Source organism: Stegostoma tigrinum, chromosome 6 (genome assembly GCF_030684315.1).
Source record: "Stegostoma tigrinum isolate sSteTig4 chromosome 6, sSteTig4.hap1, whole genome shotgun sequence".
Taxonomy (NCBI): Eukaryota; Metazoa; Chordata; class Chondrichthyes; order Orectolobiformes; family Stegostomatidae; genus Stegostoma; species Stegostoma tigrinum.
Genome location: NC_081359.1, coordinates 11964639 through 11986079, shown reverse-complemented (window position 1 = coordinate 11986079; position 21441 = coordinate 11964639). Strand labels below are relative to the sequence as shown.

The following is a 21441-nucleotide window of genomic DNA, read 5'->3' as shown; positions in this document are numbered from 1 at the left end:
TTTCAAGGATCTGTGTATATGGACACCGAGATCTCTCTGCTCATCTACATTACCAAGAATCTTACCATTAGCCCTGTATTTTGCCTTCCGGTTACTCCTACCAAAGTGCATCACCTCACACTTGTCCGCATTAAACTCCATTTGCCACCTCTCAGCCCAGCTCTGCAGCTTATCTATGTCTCTCTGCAACCTACAGCATCCTTCGTCACTTTCCACAACTCCACCGACCTTAGTGTCATCTGCAAATTTACTAACCCATCCTCTATGCCCTCATCCAGGTCATTTATAAAAATGACAAACAGCAGTGGACCAACACCGACCCTTGCGGTACACCACTAGTAAATGCTCTCCAGGATGAACATTTCCCATCAACTACCACCCTCTGTCTTCTTTCAGCAAGCCAATTTCCGATCCAAACTGCTATATCTCCCACAATTCCATTCCTCCACATTTTGTACAATAGCCAACTGTGGGGAACCTTATTGCACGCCTTGCTGAAATCCATATACACCACATCAACCGGTTTACTCTCATCTACCTGTTTGGTCACCTTCTCAAAGAACTCAATAAGGTTTGTGAGGCACGGCCTTCCCTTCACAAAACCGTGCTGACTATCCCTAATCAATTTATTCTTTTCTAGATGATTATAAATCCTATCTCTTATAACCTTTTCCAACACTTTACCAACAACTGAGGTAAGGCTCACTGGTCTATAATTACCAGGGTTGTCTCTACTCCCCTTCTTGAACAGGGAAACCACATTTGCTATCCTCCAGTCGTCTGGCATTATTCCTGTAGACAATGACGAGTTAAAGATCAATGCCAAAGGCTCAGCATTCTCCTCCCTGGCTTCCCAGAGGATCCAAGGATAAATCCCATCTGGCACAGGGGACTTATCTACCTTCACCCTCTGAAGGATTTCTAATACCTCTTCCTTGTGAACTTCAATCCCACCTTGTCTAGTAGCCTGTGTCTCAGTATTCTTTGTCCACCACATTCCCCACTTTCCTAGCCATTCCCCCAGTTTAAAAAGTCAGTCAACACCTCACCAACTTTGAAATGGATGGCAGTGCAATGAGAATAAACTAAGGGCAACTTTAATAAAATGAAAATTACATTTTCGGGATGTGATGGATGGTAGTTACAGGAAGGGAGATAAACCATAGATATAGTCAGAGATAGTAGGAACAGCAGATGCACAGGAAGTGCTGCCCTCAAGACTTGGATAAAATCTGAGTAGCAGGCAGCTAATTAGCCTCGGCAATGTCAGAACAGTCATCTTTTTTTGATTGCTGAACATACCAAAATTTCTTTCAAGTCGTTTCCCTGATATGATTAAAGATGTATACGAGAGGTGACATCTCAGGCCAGACAATGCATTTTAGACGTGGGGCTTTGTTTAGAATCTGGGGTCAGCCAACACACCTGGACATCACATTGTAGCAGGCAATGGGATCCTCTGTGAGAACCTCTCTGGCTATGTCAAGGGCAACTTGAAACCCATTGTACAAAAAGGCCCCAGCTTCTGTCAGGCACTATGGGCTTCCTACAGAAACTCAGGACCCATTGAACACTGAGCCAGGAACATTCCTTGTCACAATGGGTGTTTCGGCAGTCTACACCAGCATTCCCCATGACAACAGCATCACTGCAACGGCCTCAGTACTCAATGCCAACAAATGCCAATTTCCACACGCCATCCTACAACTCATCCACTTCATCCCCGACCACAACAGCTTGACCTTTAACAACCGGTTCTTCATTCAGACACACGGAACATCCATCAGGACCAAATTTGCTCCCCAAAATGCCAATATTTTCAAGCACAAGTTCAAACAAGACGTTTTTACTGTGCGGTACCTCCAGCCAGTGCTAAACACCAGATACATTGACAACATTTTCTTCCTTTGGACCCCTGGCGAGGAACCACTGAAATGACTACATAACAATACCAACACATTTCATCCCACCATCGCACTTACCATGGATTACTCTTCAGAATCCATTTCATTCTTGGACACACGCATCTTCGTGAAGGACGGGCACCTTTGTACTTCACTCTACCGCAAGCCCACGGATAACCTCACGATGCTGCACTTCTCTAGCTTCCACCATAAACATATTAAAACAGCCATCACCTGCAGACAAGCCCTTACACATACATAGGATCTGCGCAGATGAGGGGAAACGCGATGGACATCTGAAGGTGTTGAAGGATGCCCTCATAGGAACAGGATATGATGCTCAACTCATCATCGATTGCCAGTTCCACCATGCCACGGCAACAAACCATATTGACTTCCTCAGAAGACAGGAAGAGGACCACAACCAAAACGGTATGATTTGTCGTCCATTATTTCCCAGAATGCTATAAAAAACCCTTGTTCTTCACAGCCTTCAGCACATTGTCGATGACAATGAGCACCTCACGACGATCTTCCTCACGCCTCCACTTCTTGCCTTCAAACAACCGCCAAACCTTAAACAGACCATTGTTCGCAGCAAACTACCCAGCTTTCAGGACAACATCGACCACAACGCCACCCAACGCTGTCATGGTAACTTCTGCAAGACATGTCAGATCATCGACATTGACACTACCATCACACGTGGGAACACTACTCACCGTAGTCCCAGCAGATACTCGTGTGACTCGGCCAAAGTTGTCTATCTCATACACCGTCGGCAAGGATACCCTGAGGCATGGTATGTTATTGAAACTATGCAGCTGCTACAACCACGGATGAATGGACACCATGCAACAATCGCCAGGCAGTGATGTTCCCTCCCAGTGAGGGGGACTCTTCAGCGGTCAAGGACATTCAGCCTTTGATCTTCAGGAAAGTGTCCTCCAAGGCAGACTTTGAGATAAACAATAACACAAAATCGCTGAGCAGAGGCAGATAGCCAAGTTCCATATCCATGAGGATGGCTTCAACCATGATCTTGGGTTCATGTTGCACTACCGGTGACCTCACCATACTATATACTCTCCCTCTCACATACACACCCACATATACACAAATACGCTGTCTCACAATCACACTACTCACACACTCACACAGACCCTCTCTTTCACTCTCTATCTCCCTCTCTCTCTCTCTCTCACACACACACACACACACACACACACACACACAAACAAACACGCTGTTTCTCTCACAACAAATATACACTCTCTCTCTCACGCACACACTCTCTCTCTGGCACAGACACACACACACACACTCTCTCTCACAACACAAACTCTCTCTCACACACATGCACTCTCTCACACACACACACACACTCACATTCTCTGTCTCTGTCTCTCTCTCACACACTCTGTCTCTCTCTCTCTCTTATACACTTTCTCTCTCTTACGTACACACACACACACACACACACACACACAAACACACACACCCCATCTCTCTCTCTCTCTCTCCCTCACACACACACACACACACACACACACACACACACTCACATTCTCTGTCTCTGTCTCTCTCTCACACACTCTGTCTCTCTCTCTCCCTCACACACACACACACACTCACATTCTCTGTCTCTGTCTCTGTCTCTGTCTCTCTCTCACACACTGTCTCTCTCTCTCATACACCTTCTCTGTCTTACGTACATACACACAGACACACACACACACACACACACACACACACACACAGAGTCAGTCTCTATCTCTCTCTCTCGTGTACAGGATCTGAGACACGTAAGCTTGAATCTCACTCAGTTACATCAAGCAAATGCTATTTGTGTTGAACAGCTGCTCTGACATATTGTTGCTTTCCAATTTCTTGTGAGTCCATCACAGCTTCCCAAACACACAGCCAGTGACTATCCCTCTTACTAAACTTCCCAGGACTTCCTCTGAGCTCTGATTCCAATATCTAGCTGCTTATTGTTTCTTTGAACTTCACCACAAGTCCTCCTAGCAAAGAGCAACCTGGCTGCTCTTGACTCCTCGTGAGTCTCTTACGTGGAATCTATCTAATCTAGCCGCTTTCCCAGTAGGACAAGGCATTGACCCACCCCTGACCTGTAGTCTTCTCTGTCTCCTCATCAAATCCTCAAACACAGCATGTAAGTTTTGAACTCCTCTGGAATCCTGGCACCTACTGCTGATCAAGAATGATTTCTGCTATTTAGCAACTCTTAGAAGTGAATGTACCCCAAGGTTAACATTCTCACAAAATGCTGGAAATCAATTCCACCAATCTCAAATTTTGATACGTGGACATTAATCCTCAAAGCCTTTTTGCACCTGTTTCATTCTGTAATTAATGTACAAGATGGTCAATGATTTACCCAATGTTCACTGAGATTGGCAGCATAATTCTCACCATCAGAAATCTTTCTCACCTACAGATAAGTGAAAGTATGCTTTAGGATACAGCTGCCATAAAATTGCCATAATCTTACCAGGCCATAGAAATGTTCTCTCATGAAAGAGAGAGATGACTGGTGATGGTTTAACCTGAGGGTCACCCCACCCCTTGTCATATTTACAAAGCTGACATGGAGTTTAGAGCCGAATAAAATCCTGGACCAAAATGAGCCACGTCTACCAATTCAGCAGATGAATTTCTGATGTACTGCACTAACATTCCCTCTGACATTAGGAAACATTGCAAAAAGCATCTTTATTTACATTAGTTATGGAAATACCTTGTTATTGGGGCTTGCAACAGGGTCAGCATCTGACAAAAGTACCCATTAATTGCACATCAGGTGCATGAATAGTAAGGCTAGGATTTTAAAAGCTAGAATTAAGTATGTATTGGTAAGATCTAATTGACTAAGAGAAAACAATGCTGTCCAGTCACCATTCTATGTGCTTCCCTGATGAAGGATTTGGCTTTTCAATTTGAAAGATGTGAAGCTCCATTTGTTTTGGAAGGGCTTTGCTGGATGAACGAGAAAGCATTAATGAGGACACTTTAATTTTTAATTGCAATGTTAGTCCTCCCTCTTATGAGAATTTGAATAGCAATTCAATCTAGAAAAAAAAATCCTTCTAATTATTGACCAAAAATATTTATGCTATCTAGCACTTATTATGAACAATACACATAATAGATAAGAGTAATTTAAATGCAATATCCAAAGCGGCACGATTTGGCTGTAGGCAATTAGCATCATCTAAACAATTTACAGAAGATTGGTTTCTCAATGGGATGTATGAGCTACTGAGCTTGCAGCTGTTAAAAATGCATTAAATAATAATATTGTTCATGCTTGCATCGAACTTCATCCAATTTTGGCCCCTTATGAAGGAAACATTTATTTTACCAAATTAGCGATGTGGATGTAGCAACAAAAAGGAGCAACTATTTTAAGTGTTTGCTTTAAAGTTAGATCACTGTACAAATATACATGGAATTCTGTATTCCAGAAATGATCAGGAATAATGACAACTCAGCTAGCTCAGACGGTCTCTTAGCTATATGAATATAAATCAAAATTGGCATGAAGGCATGTTTGGATGTTTTTATGTCTTAATTAACTCTATGCAAATCTGGTCATAGAATCATAGAGAGGCACAGCAATGAATCCGATCCTTTGTTTCATACCGACCAGATATTCTAAATTAATCTAGTCCCATTTTCGACCATTTGGAACATATCCTTTTAAACCTTTCCTATTCATGTACCCATCCAGATGCCTTTTAAATGTTATGACTGTACCAGCCTCCCCCACTTCCTCTGGCAGCTCATTCTAGACATGCACCATGCTCTCAGTGAAAAATTTAAGACCATGAGACCATACGACATCGGAGTGGAAGTAAGGCCATTCGGCCCATTGAGTACACTCCGCCATTTAATCATGGTTGATGGGCATTTCAACACCACTTCCCTGCACTCTCCCCGTAGCCCTTGATTCCTTGTGAGATCAAGAATTTATCGATCTCTGCCTTGAAGGCATTTAACGCCCCGGCCTCCACTACACTCCGTGGCAATGAATTCCACAAGCCCACCACTCTCCGGCTGAAGAAATGTCATCTCATTTCCGTTTTAAATTTATCCCCCCTAATTCTAAGGCTGTGCCCATGGGTCCTAGTCTCCCCACCTAACGGAAACAACTTCCCCCCGTCCACCCCTTCGAAACCATACATTATTGTGTAAGTTTCTACTAGATCTCCCCTCAACCTTCTAAACTCTAATGAGTACAATCCCAGGATCCTCAGCCGTTCATCGTATGTTTTACCTACCATTCCAGGGATCATCCGTATGAATCTGCGCTGGACACAGTCCAGTGCCAGTGCGTCCTTCCTGAGGTGTGGGGCCCAAAATTGGACACAGTATTCTAAATGGGGCCTAACTAGAGCTTTATAAAGCCTCAAAAGCACATCGTTGCTTTTATATTCCAACCTTCTTGAGATAAACGACAACATTACATTCGCTTTCTTAATTAGGGACTCTACCTGCAAGTTAACCTGTAGAGAATCCTGGACCAACACTCCCAGATCCCTTTGTACTTCTGCTTTACGAATTTTCTCACTGTTTAGAATCCTTTTTTTCCAAAGTGCAAAACCTCGTATTTGCTCACATTGAGTTTCATCAGCTCTTTCCTGGACCACTGTCCTAAACTGTCTAAATATTTCTGCAGCTTCCCCACCTCTTCAGTACTACCTGCCTGTCCACCTATCTTCATATCATCGGCAAACTTCACCAGAATGTCCCCAGTCGCTTCATCCAGATCATTAATATATAAAGTGAACAGCTGCAGCCCCAACACTGAACCCTGTGGGACACCACTCGTCACCGGTTGCCACTCCAAAAAAGAGCCTTTTAACTCTCTGCCTTCTGTCAGACAGCCAATCCTCAATCCAAGCCAGTAGCTCACCTTGAAAACCATGGGCCCTCACCTTGCTCAGCAGCTTCTCGTGAGGCACCTTATCAAAGGCCTTTGGGAAGTCTAGATAGATAACATCCACTGGGTTTCACTGGTCTAACCTTCTTGTTACCTCTTCAAATAATTATAACAGGTTTTTTAGGCACGGCCTCCCCTTACTAAATCCATGCTGAGGGTTAATTCCATTTGCCCCTTAAGTCCCTATTAAATTTTTCCCTCTTACCTTAAACCTATGCCCTCTAGCTTTGGACTCCCCTAACGGGGCATGGTGGCTCAGTGGTTAGCACTGCAGCCTCACAGCGCCAGGGACCCAGGTTTGATTCCAGCCTCAGGCAACTGTCTGTGTGGAGTTTTCACATTCTCCCTGTGTCTGTGTGGGTTTCCTCCGGGTGGTCCAGTTTCCTCCCACAGTCCAAAGATGTGCAAGCCAGGTGGATCCACCATGCTAAATTGCTCATAGTGTTCAGGGGTGTGTGGGTTATAGGGGGATGGTCTGGGTGGGATATGGAAAGGGGCAGTGTGGGCTTGTCGGGCCGAAGGGTCTGTTTCAACACTGTAGGGAATCTAATCTAACCTAGGGAAAAGACCTTGACTGTGCACCTATCCATGAGCCTCATGATTTAATAAACCTCTGTGAGATCGCCCTTCAGCCTTTGATGCTCCAGGGAAAATAGCCCCAGTCTATTCAGCCTCACCCTGTAGCTCAAACCCTCCAACCCTGGCAACATCCTTGTAAATCTTTTCTGAACCCTTTCAAGTTTCATACCATCTGTCCTATAGCAGGGAGACCAAAATTAAAACAATGTTCCAAAAGTGGCCTAACTAATGTTGGGAATGTTAAAAAATTTTAAGCTCTAACAATACCTTTGCTCCTTTGCTACAAGACACTTTCAGTTCAAAACCATTCATCAGAATCAATATGAATATAAAAGGTGATTATGTGTGGGTTAAAAATATTCTAATAATAAAAGATGCTTAAAGCAGCTTGAAATTTTATTTGCCTAATGTAAGGATCAGACTATGCATTGTCCCAAGAGTTCAAATCTGTTTAAATTGAGTTAAGGCAAGAATTGTGGGACCAAATGAGGGTGCGGATATGAATTCAATGCTTGGATTAATCAAACTGCAACTTGGAATTTTTGAAAATCCAAATATTGGGTTCATAAGTATTTTTTCATGAAGGCTCAATCATTTGAGCATCAGGTTTGAGACCAGTAACTGTCTTAAAATATGCTAAACAAGGATGATGTATTTGAATTAAACTGGCAAACACTAATTCAATAATTGATAGAGCGCATCCTACTGTAAATCTAGTTTCTCCCTCTCGAAACCTTCTTGGCCGGAATTCCAAATGTGTTTAATTATTGCGTTTGTAAAATATGATAATGGAGTGGCTGGGTGTTATGATATGCATACATACATAATCTAAGTTCCAGTGATGGAAATATTTAAAATATACCAATTAGTTTCACATGAATCATGCACAAGCTATAGAAGTGTGAATACTACACATATAAAAACACAGAATGCTGGAGAAACTCAGCATGTGTGGCAGCCTCTGTGGAAAGAGAACAGAGATAACATTTTGGGTATGATGCTTTTTCACTACATTTTGCCAACAGATGGATTATAGTTCAGACAATATTGATTGTATAGGTCTGGCTACCTATTTCATGGGAGCTATCTGGCAATCATGTATCCCAGGTATAAAAGCTTTCTCTTTGATGAGGTACAGATGGGATCAATAGACTTTGTAAACAATCAGATACCGAATTCTGTAATGATGATTACCTGAAATTTAGTTTGACAAGTGTTGGCAATGCTGTAGTTTTATGGAGAAGGGCCTGTCATATTTACCATGTGAATTACCATGCTACAGTACAAGGATAGTACTTCCAGGGTTTCAGGCCCAAGACGTGGCTGTGACATATGTGCACAAAGCAAGTGAGATTTAGTATAAGGCATAGTTCACATCAATAACAGCAATGATTTATAACAAAACATGACATGGAAAACAGGTGACTTGGATTTTTGAATTCAAATTAAATATTACTGCATTTCCAGTTACAATTGTAATAGCCCATGAAGCATTGCTTGTGGATTCACTGTAGACGAATGATGTAATACCACTGAGTTACAAAACTGCCATCCAGCCACACTGACAGTAGTTATCTGTCTTGAGCAAATTATTGTATGGTGCAGCACAACCATTTCCACCAAGGTCCCCATGGCCTGAAGTTTAGTCAAATTGAAGATCCAACATTTTGTTTGAAACCTACTGAATAACATGAGTGGGAAATGCCCATTGAACCCTTATCACTCAGGTACTTGTCACTATCATGACGCAACATGAAGGCCTGAAATCACATGGGGGATTTTGGCCATCTGATAGCACGATTAGTGCTTGGTCTTAAGTTTAACTTAAGAAGACCTGGCACAGTAGGGTGGCATAGTGGCTCAGTGCTTAGCATTGCTGTCTCACAGCACCTGGGACCTCAGATTGATTCCTCGGACAACAATCTGTGTGGAGCTCATTTTCCTTGTGTTTGCATGGGGTTCCTCTGGGTGGTCCTGTTTCCTCCCACAGTCCAATGGCCGAGGGGAATGACGGGTTGGGGCAGAGGTGAGGGGGGTGGGTCTGGGTGGGCAGCTGTTCAGATGGTCATTGTGGGCTCAATGGCCAAACGGTCAGTTTCAACGCTGTAGGGATTCTATGATTCTAAGACCCAGAAAGCCAAATAGTAATGATATTACAAGATAATAAACAGGCAAACCAGTGTTAGAAAATCATAAATTGCAGGAGAGTAGTGTACAATCTGAGTCGACATTGGAGGAAAATATGGTTTATTATTAATGTAAAACAAGGAACTAGAGATTTGAAACATAAATAGAAATTTCTGGTGAAACTCAGCAGGTCTGGCAGCATATGTGGAAAGAAAGCAGAGTTAACATTTTGAGTCCAGTGACTCTTCATCAGAACTGGGTTTTTTTATGCTTATGACGTATATGAGGAATTATATTGACTGTACTAATAATCATAGTACGTTACTTGTGATGTATAATAAAACACTTATACAAACAGCAGGTAATTTAGAATTTGTTGCTTTCATTAAAGCAAATTATATCAACGTGAAATTTTTCTCTTCCTCAATATGAGCACTATAGGGGACAGTGTAACTCTGTTTAAATTTTAAAAAGAAATAATTGGCATTGTGTGTGTAAGAATAAATTAAAGTTTGTCAACTTTCACAAACTGCAAGAAAAAGCTTAACTGTGTGCATTTGCAAAATGAAGAGCTGTACATAAATACTCGGTCAATAATTTGAAAGGTCAGTTGCTTTGATTCAATTGTACACTTTGACAAGGTATTAGAGTGAAGTGAATGATGTGTAGTATAAGAGTGATGTTTCCTTAAAATATTGCAGAAGTCTAATGTTGAATAATTTACTAACAACTGTTTTATTGATTCATTTGTTGATGCACTATTGTCAGGGGCTTTGATAATATAGTAACTTGAGTAAATTTAAAAGATGCAACAATACAAATAATTTTAGAATGCTGTAGTTTGAGTAATTTTAAAATGTAAACTGAATGTTTGAACAGAAATAGAAATGAGAATTATGGTCTCAGGCACAAACTTCTGATTAACAACTGAAACTTGTTTACTGCATCAACAATTGCTATTATTTATAAAAGATTGATTAACTAAATGTAACAATTGACAGTTTGTCTTGTTTGAGGGGTGTTAATATATTTTCTAATCAATCTGTTTGGAGAGATTTTATTGCACACTACCGGACCAAGTAAGACTTGAGACTAGGTCTCCTAGCTCAGAGGAAAGGACACTAACACAGTACGACAACATTCCCCTTGTCCAAACCATTAACCTGAATGTTTATTTGTAGGCACATGGGGCATAGACTGGGATTCAGTTGCACTCTGAGAGATAGGCACTGGCTTAAGTTGAGGTTGTTGTGTGAGAAGATATTTGCTTATAGTCTGTGGCCAATAAATGTTTGTAGCACTGAAGCCAGCCAGAGAGATAAAAGAGAAGCATCAACTTTGAACACAGTACTCATAAACAGGGACATGCGTTCCACGTACAAACTGATGAGGAACCACAGTGCTCTTCATCTGCAACATCAAACGTAGGGGATGTGGAACAGGGAATGACTGAAGGTTTGTACTCAGCAGAAGGCACTATCTTGTCACAGTAGCAGTGTCATCACAGCTTGTAAATGTCAAACTTGTGATCATTGAACTGTGCACCATGTTGAAGGATGACCAGTGGGAAAAGAGAGCCAACCATTGCCTGTGGCAGTGAAGATAGTTGTTGCCTTAAACATTTATACTTTTACCTCATTTCAGTGTTCCGGTGCAGACACGCGTCGGTTTCACAACCATAAACAGGTCATGGCTACCCTGCATCAAGCTGGAGTCCATAGCAACAAGCTTGAAAGACATTTGACCATTCAAAGCCAGAGTATTATAACCTATGTCTTGATAGCTGGCCATCGTCAGGCCCAGTGTTTAAATGGCAAACCAGGCTCCTAAGGATCAAACAGACCTATTTATTTGATGAGAGGATTTCCAAAATTCACCTAATTTGCCAGTTCATTATACAGATGACAAACCAATTAATCCTATGTTAAACTGATCAAAATTTAGTCAACATTTACTTTCAAGCTCTTCACAAATGAAACATGGCAGATTGGAGATATAAGATCTATTCACCATTCAGCAATAGGACACAGTCAAACTTAATTTCTGCAGTGCATCTTGTAGATAGTACACACTGCTGAAACGGAGTGTCAGTGGTAGAGGAAGTGGATGCTTTGGATGTAATGCCAGTCAAGTGTGATGCTTCTCCTGGATCGTGTCAAGCTTCTTCAGTGTTTTTGGGGCTGCACTCATGCAGGCCAGAGGGGAGCATTCCATCACACTCCTGACTTGTGCCTAGTAGATGGTGGGCAGGCTTTGAGGAGTCAGGAGGTGAGTTACTTGCCACAGTATTCCCGGCTTCTGGCCTGCTCTGGTGGCCATTGCATTTATGTGGTGAGTCCAGTTGAGTTTCTGTCAAAGATAACTCCCAGGATGTTGATAGTGGGTGGTTCAGTGATGGTAACACCATTGAATGTCAAGGAGCAGTGGTTAGATTGTCTCTTATTGGCGATGGTCACAGCCTGGCATTTGTGTGGCATGAATGTCACTTGCCAATTGTCAGCCTAAACCTGGATATTGTCCAGATCTTGTTGCATTTGAACATGGACTGCTTCAGTATCTCACAAGATTTCAGCAAGGCGTTCGATAAGGTTCCCAACAGTAGGCTATTGTACAAAATGTGGAGGAATGGGATTATGGGAGATATAGCAGTTTGGATCGGAAATTGGCTTGCTGAAAGAAGACAGATGGTGGTAGTTGATGGGAAATGTTCATCCTGGAGACCAGTTGCTAGTGGTGTATCGCAAGGGTCAGTGTTGGGTCCACTGCTGTTTGTCATTTTTATAAATGACCTGGATGAGGGCGTAGAAGGATGGGTTAGTAAATTTGCAGACGACACTAAGGTTGGTGGAGTTGTGGATAGTGACAAAGGATGCTGTAGGTTGCAGAGAGACATAGATAAGCTGCAGAGCTGGGCTGAGAGGTGGCAAATGGAGTTTAATGCGGACAAGTGTGAGGTGATGCACTTTGGTAGGAGAAACCGGAAGGCAAAGAACTTGGCTAATGGTAAGATTCTTAGCAGTGTAGATGAGCAGAGATGTCTCGGTGTCCATGTACACAGATCCTTGAAAGTTGCCACCCAGGTTGACAGGGTTGTTAAGAAGGCATACAGTGTTTTAGCTTTTATTAATAGAGGGATCGAGTTCCGGAACCAAGAGGTTATGCTGCAGCTGTACAAAACTCTGGTGCGGCCGCACTTGGAGTATTGTGTACAGTTCTGGTCACCGCATTATAAGAAGGATGTGGAAGCTTTGGAAAGTGTGCAGAGGAGATTTGCTGGGATGTTGCCTGGTGTGGAGGGAGGGTCTTGCGGGGGGGGGCGCTGGGGGACTTGAGGCTGTTTTCGTTGGAGAGGGGAGGGTTGAGAGGTGACTTAATTGAAACATATGGGATGGTCGGAGGGTTGGATGGGGTGGATGGGGGGAGCCTTTTTCCTGGGGTGGTGATGGCGAGCATGAGGGGGTATAGCTTGAAATTGAGGGGTGAAAGATATCGGACAGATGTCAGAGGTAGTTTCTTTACTCAGAGAGTAGTAAGGGAATGGAACGCTTTGCCTGCAACGCTAGTAGATTCGCCAACTTTAAGTACATTTAAGTCATCCTTGGACAAACATATGGACATACGTGGAATAGTGTAGGTTAGATGGCCTTCAGATCGGTATGACAGGCGGCACAAAATCGAGGGCCGAAGGGCCTGTACTGTGCTGTAATGTTCTATGTTCTATGTTCTATTTTAAGTATCCAATATATTGCAGTGACGCATGCATTCTGCTTTAGACACTGAACATTTCTATGGTTTATCATGTTATGGATTATGCATCATGAGTTTGTATCACAAGCCGGGGAGTTGAATGTTCTCAAACAAAAACAAAAGTTGCTGGAAAAGCTCAGCAGGTCTAGCAGCATCTGTGGAGAGAAATCAGAGTCTATGTTTCGGGTCGAATGGACTTTCCTCAGAAGATGGATATTCAGTTTTGCAGAATGGAATGTGGCCTTTACACGGCATTTAATATAAAAATAAAGCGTTGTTGCTAAAATGTGCCAAATAGACTCTTTAGAAATTCATTGTCATGGATTAGAGGAGTTGGACGATACTTTTCATAAACCTCCTGTTGTTAGCACTTCAAATGCTGAGTGGTTTAGGCATATTTAACGGCGGTGGTTTGCTGGGGCTAGTAGTACGGCTGAGAGGAACAAAAATCTTTCACCTTACCATAAATGAGCAGAGGGACGAGACTCAGTTGGAAGCTCACAAACGACATTCTGGAAGAAAACACAAAACCCATTCCATCAGGTGAGCTTCCTACCCGCTGCAAAACAAACACTGAACCGAACAGGTATAATTAAACAAAAGCAGAAACTGTTGGAGAAACCCAGTAGGTCTGACAGCATCTGTAGGGAGAAAGCAGGGTTAACGTTTCCATTTTTTTTTGTTGTAAATCTCCAGCATCTGCAGTTTTTTTTGGTATTTTAAATAAAAATCAAGCCTTTAGCTACTGTATTAGTCCTACATAAATGAGGCAGCGAGCGACTCACTTACATTGTTTTTTTCCAGAATGCTCGAACTCAAGTTTCTTCTGAACTGAAGTGACTTGCAGCCCAGAGGCACCAGATTATTTTTCTGAATGGAAGTACGTTGACTTGGCACTGACCACGTCTCCACTCATTCATAACAAACCTTCATTGATACTACTCCTGTTTCCTGACTGTGGCTCAAAGGTTCCCCAGGAGTCCCAGGTTACTCTGGCACACGGTAGAGTGGAAACTCTTTTCGGTTGTCACACTCCTGACAGTCCATGCAGCTTTAAAACACAGCAGGCAATCTGTTCCAACCCAAAGACATTTCTAAAAGGAGCCTTCAGCGCTTTAAACTGAGAGAGAGAAAAATTGAATTTAGATAGCACCTTACCCTAACTAGGAGATATTTTTGAAACAGTCACTGTTGCTGGGAAACACTGCAGTTTGATTTGCAACCAGTTAGTAATCTCATAGCTTGTTTATAGGTGATGCATATAGGATAAACATTGACGTCATCATCTACAAACTTGGCGTACAGCTTTGTATTCAGAAACCAATGTTATTGATAAATAAAATGAAAAGCTAAGGTCGGTAAATCATTAAAGGCGTCAGGATAGGTTAAGAGCATGGTTAATAAACCACACGCTTCCCTGGACTTCATCAAAAAGAGTATGATGTACAAACAATTTATAGAATGACTCTAGAGATAAGGAACTTTGGTTACTAAGATTAGGTAAGTTAGGGCATCTTTCCTCAGAGAAGATTGAGAGGAGTCATAGAGACATATAGTCATATAGTATGGAAATTGACTCTTTAGTCCAACTGCCTATCTAATAGATATTCCAACTCAACTAGTTGCATTTACCTCCATTTTGTCCATATCTGTTTAAACCCTTCCTATCCATGTACCAGTCCAAAAGTCTTTTAAATGTTAAAGAGTCATACAGCATTGAAACAGGCCCTTTGGTCCAACTTGTGTACGCTTACCAGACATCTGAATCTGACTTCATCATATTTATCAGCATTTGATCATATCCCTCTAAACCCTTCCTATTCATGTACCCATCCAGATGCCTTTTAAATGTAATTTTACCAGCTTTTGCTACATCCTCTGGCAGCTCATTCCATACATGCACCATCCTCTACATGAAAAAAAATTTGGTCCATTTAATGAAGAATCTGGAGAGTATATGGAAAAAAAATCCTATTTAATAAAAGGACCAAGAGCCAATGAACACAGAATTAAGGTAATTGGCAAAAGAAGTAATGAAAACAGGATGGAAAGCATTTTCATGGAGGCAAAGCTAGGATCTGCAGAGTCTAGCGGTGCAGTAGAAGCAAATTCATTCAAGCTATTCAACAGGGGATTGGATTATTATATGAAGCAGAGGAATGTACAAGGATGAAGAGAAAGTTGCAGAGTGACACTAGTTGACTGTTCCTTCAGAGACAGCATAGACATGTTGGAATGAATGGTTTTCTTTTGTGATGTGGCCATTCTGTGATTCTTGTTACTGCACAAATTCCTGAAGGACTCCATTACTAGGACCCGGCCAAATGGAGGACACACTCATTCTGTGTTTCCTACTCCCTAATGACTTCCTTCTTCATGTAAAAAAATTGTAGATGGCCTTTCATAGGTTAGGTGAATGGATGAAATTGCAGCACATGGCAAAATACAAGGCAATGCACTTCAGTCAGAATATTTTCTGATTACAGATACTAGGAAAGAGCAGAAAGACTGAGCGGTTGATGTGCCAAAGTTAATGGGCTGGTATAAGCTCATAATAATAATTAGAAGTCAGAGGATATTTGGGGAAGGCTAAAAGACATGTAGGACTCTCAAAAAAAAAGTTGCAACAAGGATCCTATAAAGTATTAATGAAATATTAGTTTCAACCTCTGAGCCAGGAGTTCAAAGAAGAGAAAGAGATAAATTATTTCCTTTCAGTGTGGGAGACCAGAACAAGATGGGGTAACCTTAAAATTAGAGTCAGGTTCTTTAGGGGTACTTCTCACAAAAAAGTGAAATTCTGGAACATTTCTTCCAAAAACATGCTTGAAGTTATGTCATTTGAGACAAATGAGATTCACAGACGAGCATTAAGAGAAATGAACTACAAGTGGGTCAAGAGGTTAATATCCAAACCATTTAGTTGAATGATGGAAGTCAATAGAGTAGAGCAGTGGTCTTTCTTGGATCAATGTTCTTACAATTGTCCTAAAAAATGTCTCTGCATTTAATTACCCATCAAACATAAGGTAACTCAGATAGCTGACTGAGGAATAAATTAAAACATTGCAAAGCAATTTTCAAACATATTTATTGAGAGTCATCTGGTCCTGTTGTTCTCTTCATTTGTTTAAAATTGTGACCTTTTCTTACTCTTCCCTCCTTTAAAAGAATTAGTTACTGCAGCTTGCACCATGATATTCTGGATGAGATCAGTTACACAACTATGTATCATTATATTTTCTAACCAACCTGTTCAGAGGTAGAACAAAGAACAAAGAAAATTACAGCACAGGAACAGGCCCTTCGGCCCTCCAAGCCTGTACTGACATGTTGATCGTCACAACCAAAACCCCCTACCCTTCCGGGGACCGTATCCCTGTATTCCCATCCTATTCATGTATCTGTTAAGACAACCTTTAAAAGTCACTACAGTATCTACTTCCATTAACTTCCCCAGCAGTGAGGTCCAGGCACCCACCACTCTTCTGTAAAAAAAAACCTGCTTCATACATCACCTTTAAATTTTTCCCCTCACATCTTTGTTATTATACATGTCTGAAGCAAGTGAGACTTTAACCCAAGTGTCTTGGCTCAGAGGTAGCGACATAGCAACTGCACCACAAAAGGCTTTTTGCACTATTGTATTCCGCGATAAAGTTACCTATTTCAGCTCACACATAATGCTGTGTCCTCCCCGAAATGAACTAATTTATTGAAGGATAACAAATTCAAACATTGGCAGAAGTCCGAATGAACATGCTCCTAACTCGTTTAACGCACAAGATATTTGTGGCCTTCTAAGTTTCTCAAGAGGTTGTATAATCAAGGATTTGCCCTTTCAGCCTTTCCCAGGTACCTTCTCGCTTCTTTTGTAACACCCGTCTTCCAGACAAACATGACGTAGAAAACCTGATTATGCTCAGCCAGAGTCTCCTTCATCCCCGCTCAGAGACAAAAGTCGTAATTATGAGTGCTGAGTTCATGTTCCCCTTTTGTCCAGCCAGATCCAGCAGCAATGCTATGTATTTAGAAGTGAAAAGCAACTCATTCCAGTTAGATAGGAAACTATGAGAATAAAGGGAGAGATAACAGCCTAGTGGTTCTATCAGTGGACTGCTAATCGAGGCCCAGAAAATGTGGGGATCCAGGTACGAAACCTGCCACAATTGATGGTGGAATTTCAATTTAATAGATATTCAGAAATAAGAGTCTAATAATAACCATGATTCCATTACTGATTTTTGGAATAAAAATATACATCTGGGTTCACTAAACAAAAAGCCACAGAACTGCAAATATTGGAAATTCTTTTGAAGGGTCATGGGACCAGAAAAGTTAACTGTTTTCTCTGCCAGACTTGCAGGGATTTTCCAACAATTTCTGATTTTGTTCTATCTGCTTCGTTAATCTCCTTTAGGGAAGGAAACTACCTGATCTGGCCTACACATGATTACAGACTCACAGCAATGTAGTCGACTCTTAACCATCCTCTGGGCAATTAGAGATGGGCAACAAATGCTGGTCTCGCCAGCAATGCCTTCATCTCATGAATTAATTTTTTTTAAAAAGTGGACTTCCCCAAGGCGTTGTAAATTGTTGCACACCCATTTTTTGCCTTGTTAAACACAGGCATTGTTTTATTTATATGATCTTTGATGGTGCTGGCCTGTTGGCAGTTCTATGCTTTTACAGTTCTTTGTGCTTGACTTTGAATAAGATGAGAGGTTGCTTCCATCAATGTAAACATTGAAACTCCAAAGTGCTGTCTGTGGGAAGATCAGCAAATATCTTTATTTTCCTTAACTGCTTGTTTGACTTAGTTTGTGTCCAAGTATTAATGTTTGATATACAAAAGTAACTCCTAATTGCCTGCTCTCCATCGTCCATCAGTGCACAGCAAGGAGGATGCTTTAATAAGAGAAAATGCTGAAAATATTCAGGTCAGATAGTACGTGTGGAAGGTGAGCTTACATTTCAGCACAATGGCCTATGGTCAGGACATTGTAATGTCAGTTGACGACATCAGGCATAAATGGACTCTTAATTGGCAGTCATTGGATTGTGATATTTTGACTATTTTGCTGACTCATCATGAGCATTTCAGTCGACTGATGATATGGATGATGATGGCAAGTTTGTTGGGAATCTAGAGTTCAATGAAAGAACGTCTGACAATAGTGAACTGTCATTATAACTTCAACAGTTCCATAGGAGGAGGATTTCTGCATGAAGCCACGATGTGTCTTAATTGGGAAAACTTGCTCAGAACACAAAAGAAAAGACATTTTTCCAAGTTGTCACTTGCCCATATAAATTAAACTCTGGTATACACCAGATGGCATTGAGCAGGAAATCTTCCTCTGGTCATGAAAAAGAGCAGAGACAAAAGGCTTTAATTTACTGGGTCTCAAATTAGGCATCTGTTTCTCCTCCAGCTGCTTTTATTCATTAAAGTGCATCCTTGGGTGTTTTTCATGCATATTTATTCATGCATGCTGCCTGCTCATTTTCTGATGCGAGTTGTAAACACAGGAAATGTTGATTTAGGTTCAATAATGCACTTTTATTGGGATCTAAAATGGTGATCTTGGTAAGCATGCATACTTCTGATGTGAGGTATGTTGGACACTGTTTTGGAGAAATCTTTAGCGTGTGTGATTAGCATCCATGAGTAGTATGCAGAATGTGCAGATTGCGATCTTAGTCAGCTTGCAAATTTCCCTCAATGTGAGCACTATTACTTTGGAGTTCTGCTGATACTCTCTTTTATGGTCACTGCAGTTGAAAATGTGCTAAAAAGCATAGAGGGCATTCTTTCACAACGTATACTCACCCGTAAGCAGCTTGCTGATGCTTGTTTAGGTTCCACATTGGCCACTCCGCTCTTGGCCTCACTGCGGCCTTAGTTCACACACAGCTAAAACACTGAATCCCAGAAGCAAAGAGAGAGTAACAGTCCTTGATATCAAGGCTGCATGTGACAACGTGTAACATCAAGGAGCCCTAGCAAAGCTGGAATCAATGATATCAGGATGATTTGTGAAGAGTTGAGACAGTAGGCATCATGGCTGTTACAGCAGATATCAGTATTGGTGTTGCAAGTTGAACAGTTGATTTTGAGATTCTGGACATTGTCTTTGGTCTTTTTGACAATGGCAAGTTGGCAGCACCTTGTGTAAAAACAATACAGGGGTCACAGGGGTGACTCCTAAGTGGTTCTTTGATTGTGATCTTCACAGCAAATTAGTGCTCACACCAGAACTCGTAATCATGATTAGCTTAGCTACTACCCTAATTCATCCCAAGCACGCCTTTTTATAAAACTGTTTATGGGATTTGGGGGTTACTAGTTAGGCCAACATTCATTGCCTATCGCTAATGGCTGAGAAGACATTTAAGTGTCGACAACTTTGCTGTGGATCTTAACTGAATTTTAACGCCTGGTTATATATTCTTAAAAAAAACACAGAATATGTCTCTAATTCAGACTTCTCACTGATCACGTTCACAGTTTGAGATAAGTCCTAGGAAAATACTCATCATTTTGCAGAGCATTTTCTTCTCGAAGTCCATACCCTCGCTGCTTATTTGACCCATTAGCTGGTATGAGACTTGAGTCTCTCGCTCTCCCTCCACACAGCAACTCAAGTTATACCTTATTTGCCTGTGTCCATGCACTTAAGAAAAGCACATGTTGCAATTCCAGATTGATATATCAATAATAGGCGATCCAGGGTTAGGAGCATTGATTTATGACAACTATCATTTTTTTTGTGCCAGGTATGACAACTGCTTGTGGACCGATTTCTCTTCTAGTCCCACAGGCATTTGTCATGCTCGGGTTCCTTGAGGCCACAGTCAACCAAATCCTGCCTTGATGCCAAGAATTAATATTCTCAACTCAGCCCATTAAGGCAAACTCCAACAAAATCCACACCTGCCATACTTGGGGACTTTTCATCTTCTGTTCTCTAAGGCACAAGACTATAAGGCCTGTTGGAAAACTTCGGCTCTCATCTTTGAACCTATCCTAAATTTCAAGAGCTACAGCACAGCCAGGAAGGGGCAATGCTATACACTGTTGGGTAATGGCACGGTTTGGAGCATAGGGCCATGGTTAGAATGCAAAAATGTTACCTATTTTGATATGCCCTTGTCCAACATGTTTGACCCACTTGCATGGTCTTAATGATGGTTTCACGAACAGGATCAATATTACAGGGATGCAAATAGGTAAAGGCCATTGAATATGTAACTCAATGCATGAAATGTTCACTTTCAATTAGAAGAATTTCAAATAGAAAGTGCTGTCAATATTAAAATTATCCAAATATGTTCTTGCATTGCACAATGGTAGACAATAGGAATCAAAAGTTGAACAGAAACAATGCTGCTGGAAAAGCTCAGCAGGTCTGGCAACTCTGTTTCTTCCCACATCACAGCTGCTAACATTTCGGGTCTGGTGACCCTTCCTCAGAACCCGAAATGTTAACTGTTTTTTCCTTCACAGATGCTGCCAGACCTGCTGAGATTTTCTAGCAATTTTGTTTTTGTTCCTGATTTACAGCATTTTTTTTTTTAAGTTTAGGAATCAAACGTTACTGAATTAACATTTCAAGTACAGAACACTTCATTGCAGGATAGTTTCTATTCATTTGGTAAAATGGAATTCTGATGTTATCGTTGGATCCTGTGAAACGAATTTAGCTTTGTTTTCTATTTCTCTTCTCTGCATAACTAAAAGTACAGTTGTTGACTTTTCCTCTGTAGTTAATCCAAATGTAATCCTGCTTTAAAACATTTTAAAATAAATCACAACTTGGGTCTCACATTGGTCATTCATGAACAGAAAATAGTACAGACCAAAAACAGGCTCTTTGGCCCATCATGTCTGTGCTGACCACATGATGGCATGTTACATTTATGAACTAATCAAAATTCAATCTCGTACAAGGCAAACTGACAACAATAGAAAACAAAAAAACTAGCAGTGTAATCTCAGTTTTTTCTCGGTTTAATTATTTGAGATTGGTAGTAGAAAGTTGCAATTTCCAGGGAGATGGAATAATAAACATGTTAAATCTAAACTATTATTATATAAACAAACTGAGCTAT

General features: G+C 41.3%; 1 protein-coding gene across 1 annotated transcript in view; it reads right to left on the bottom strand.

The window, feature by feature from the left end:
• LOC125453355 (uncharacterized protein C3orf85-like) overlaps positions 1-14207 on the bottom strand; it is a 35867-nt gene extending 21660 nt beyond the window's left edge. The window contains exons 1-2 of the mRNA XM_048532810.1: positions 14113-14207; positions 13786-13835 (exon numbers count right to left, since the gene is read on the bottom strand). Coding sequence (XP_048388767.1) covers positions 13786-13834 — 49 coding nt within the window. The 5' untranslated portion in view covers position 13835; positions 14113-14207. The remainder of the gene's footprint in view (positions 1-13785; positions 13836-14112) is intronic.
• Between the last annotated feature and the right edge of the window lie 7234 nt (positions 14208-21441).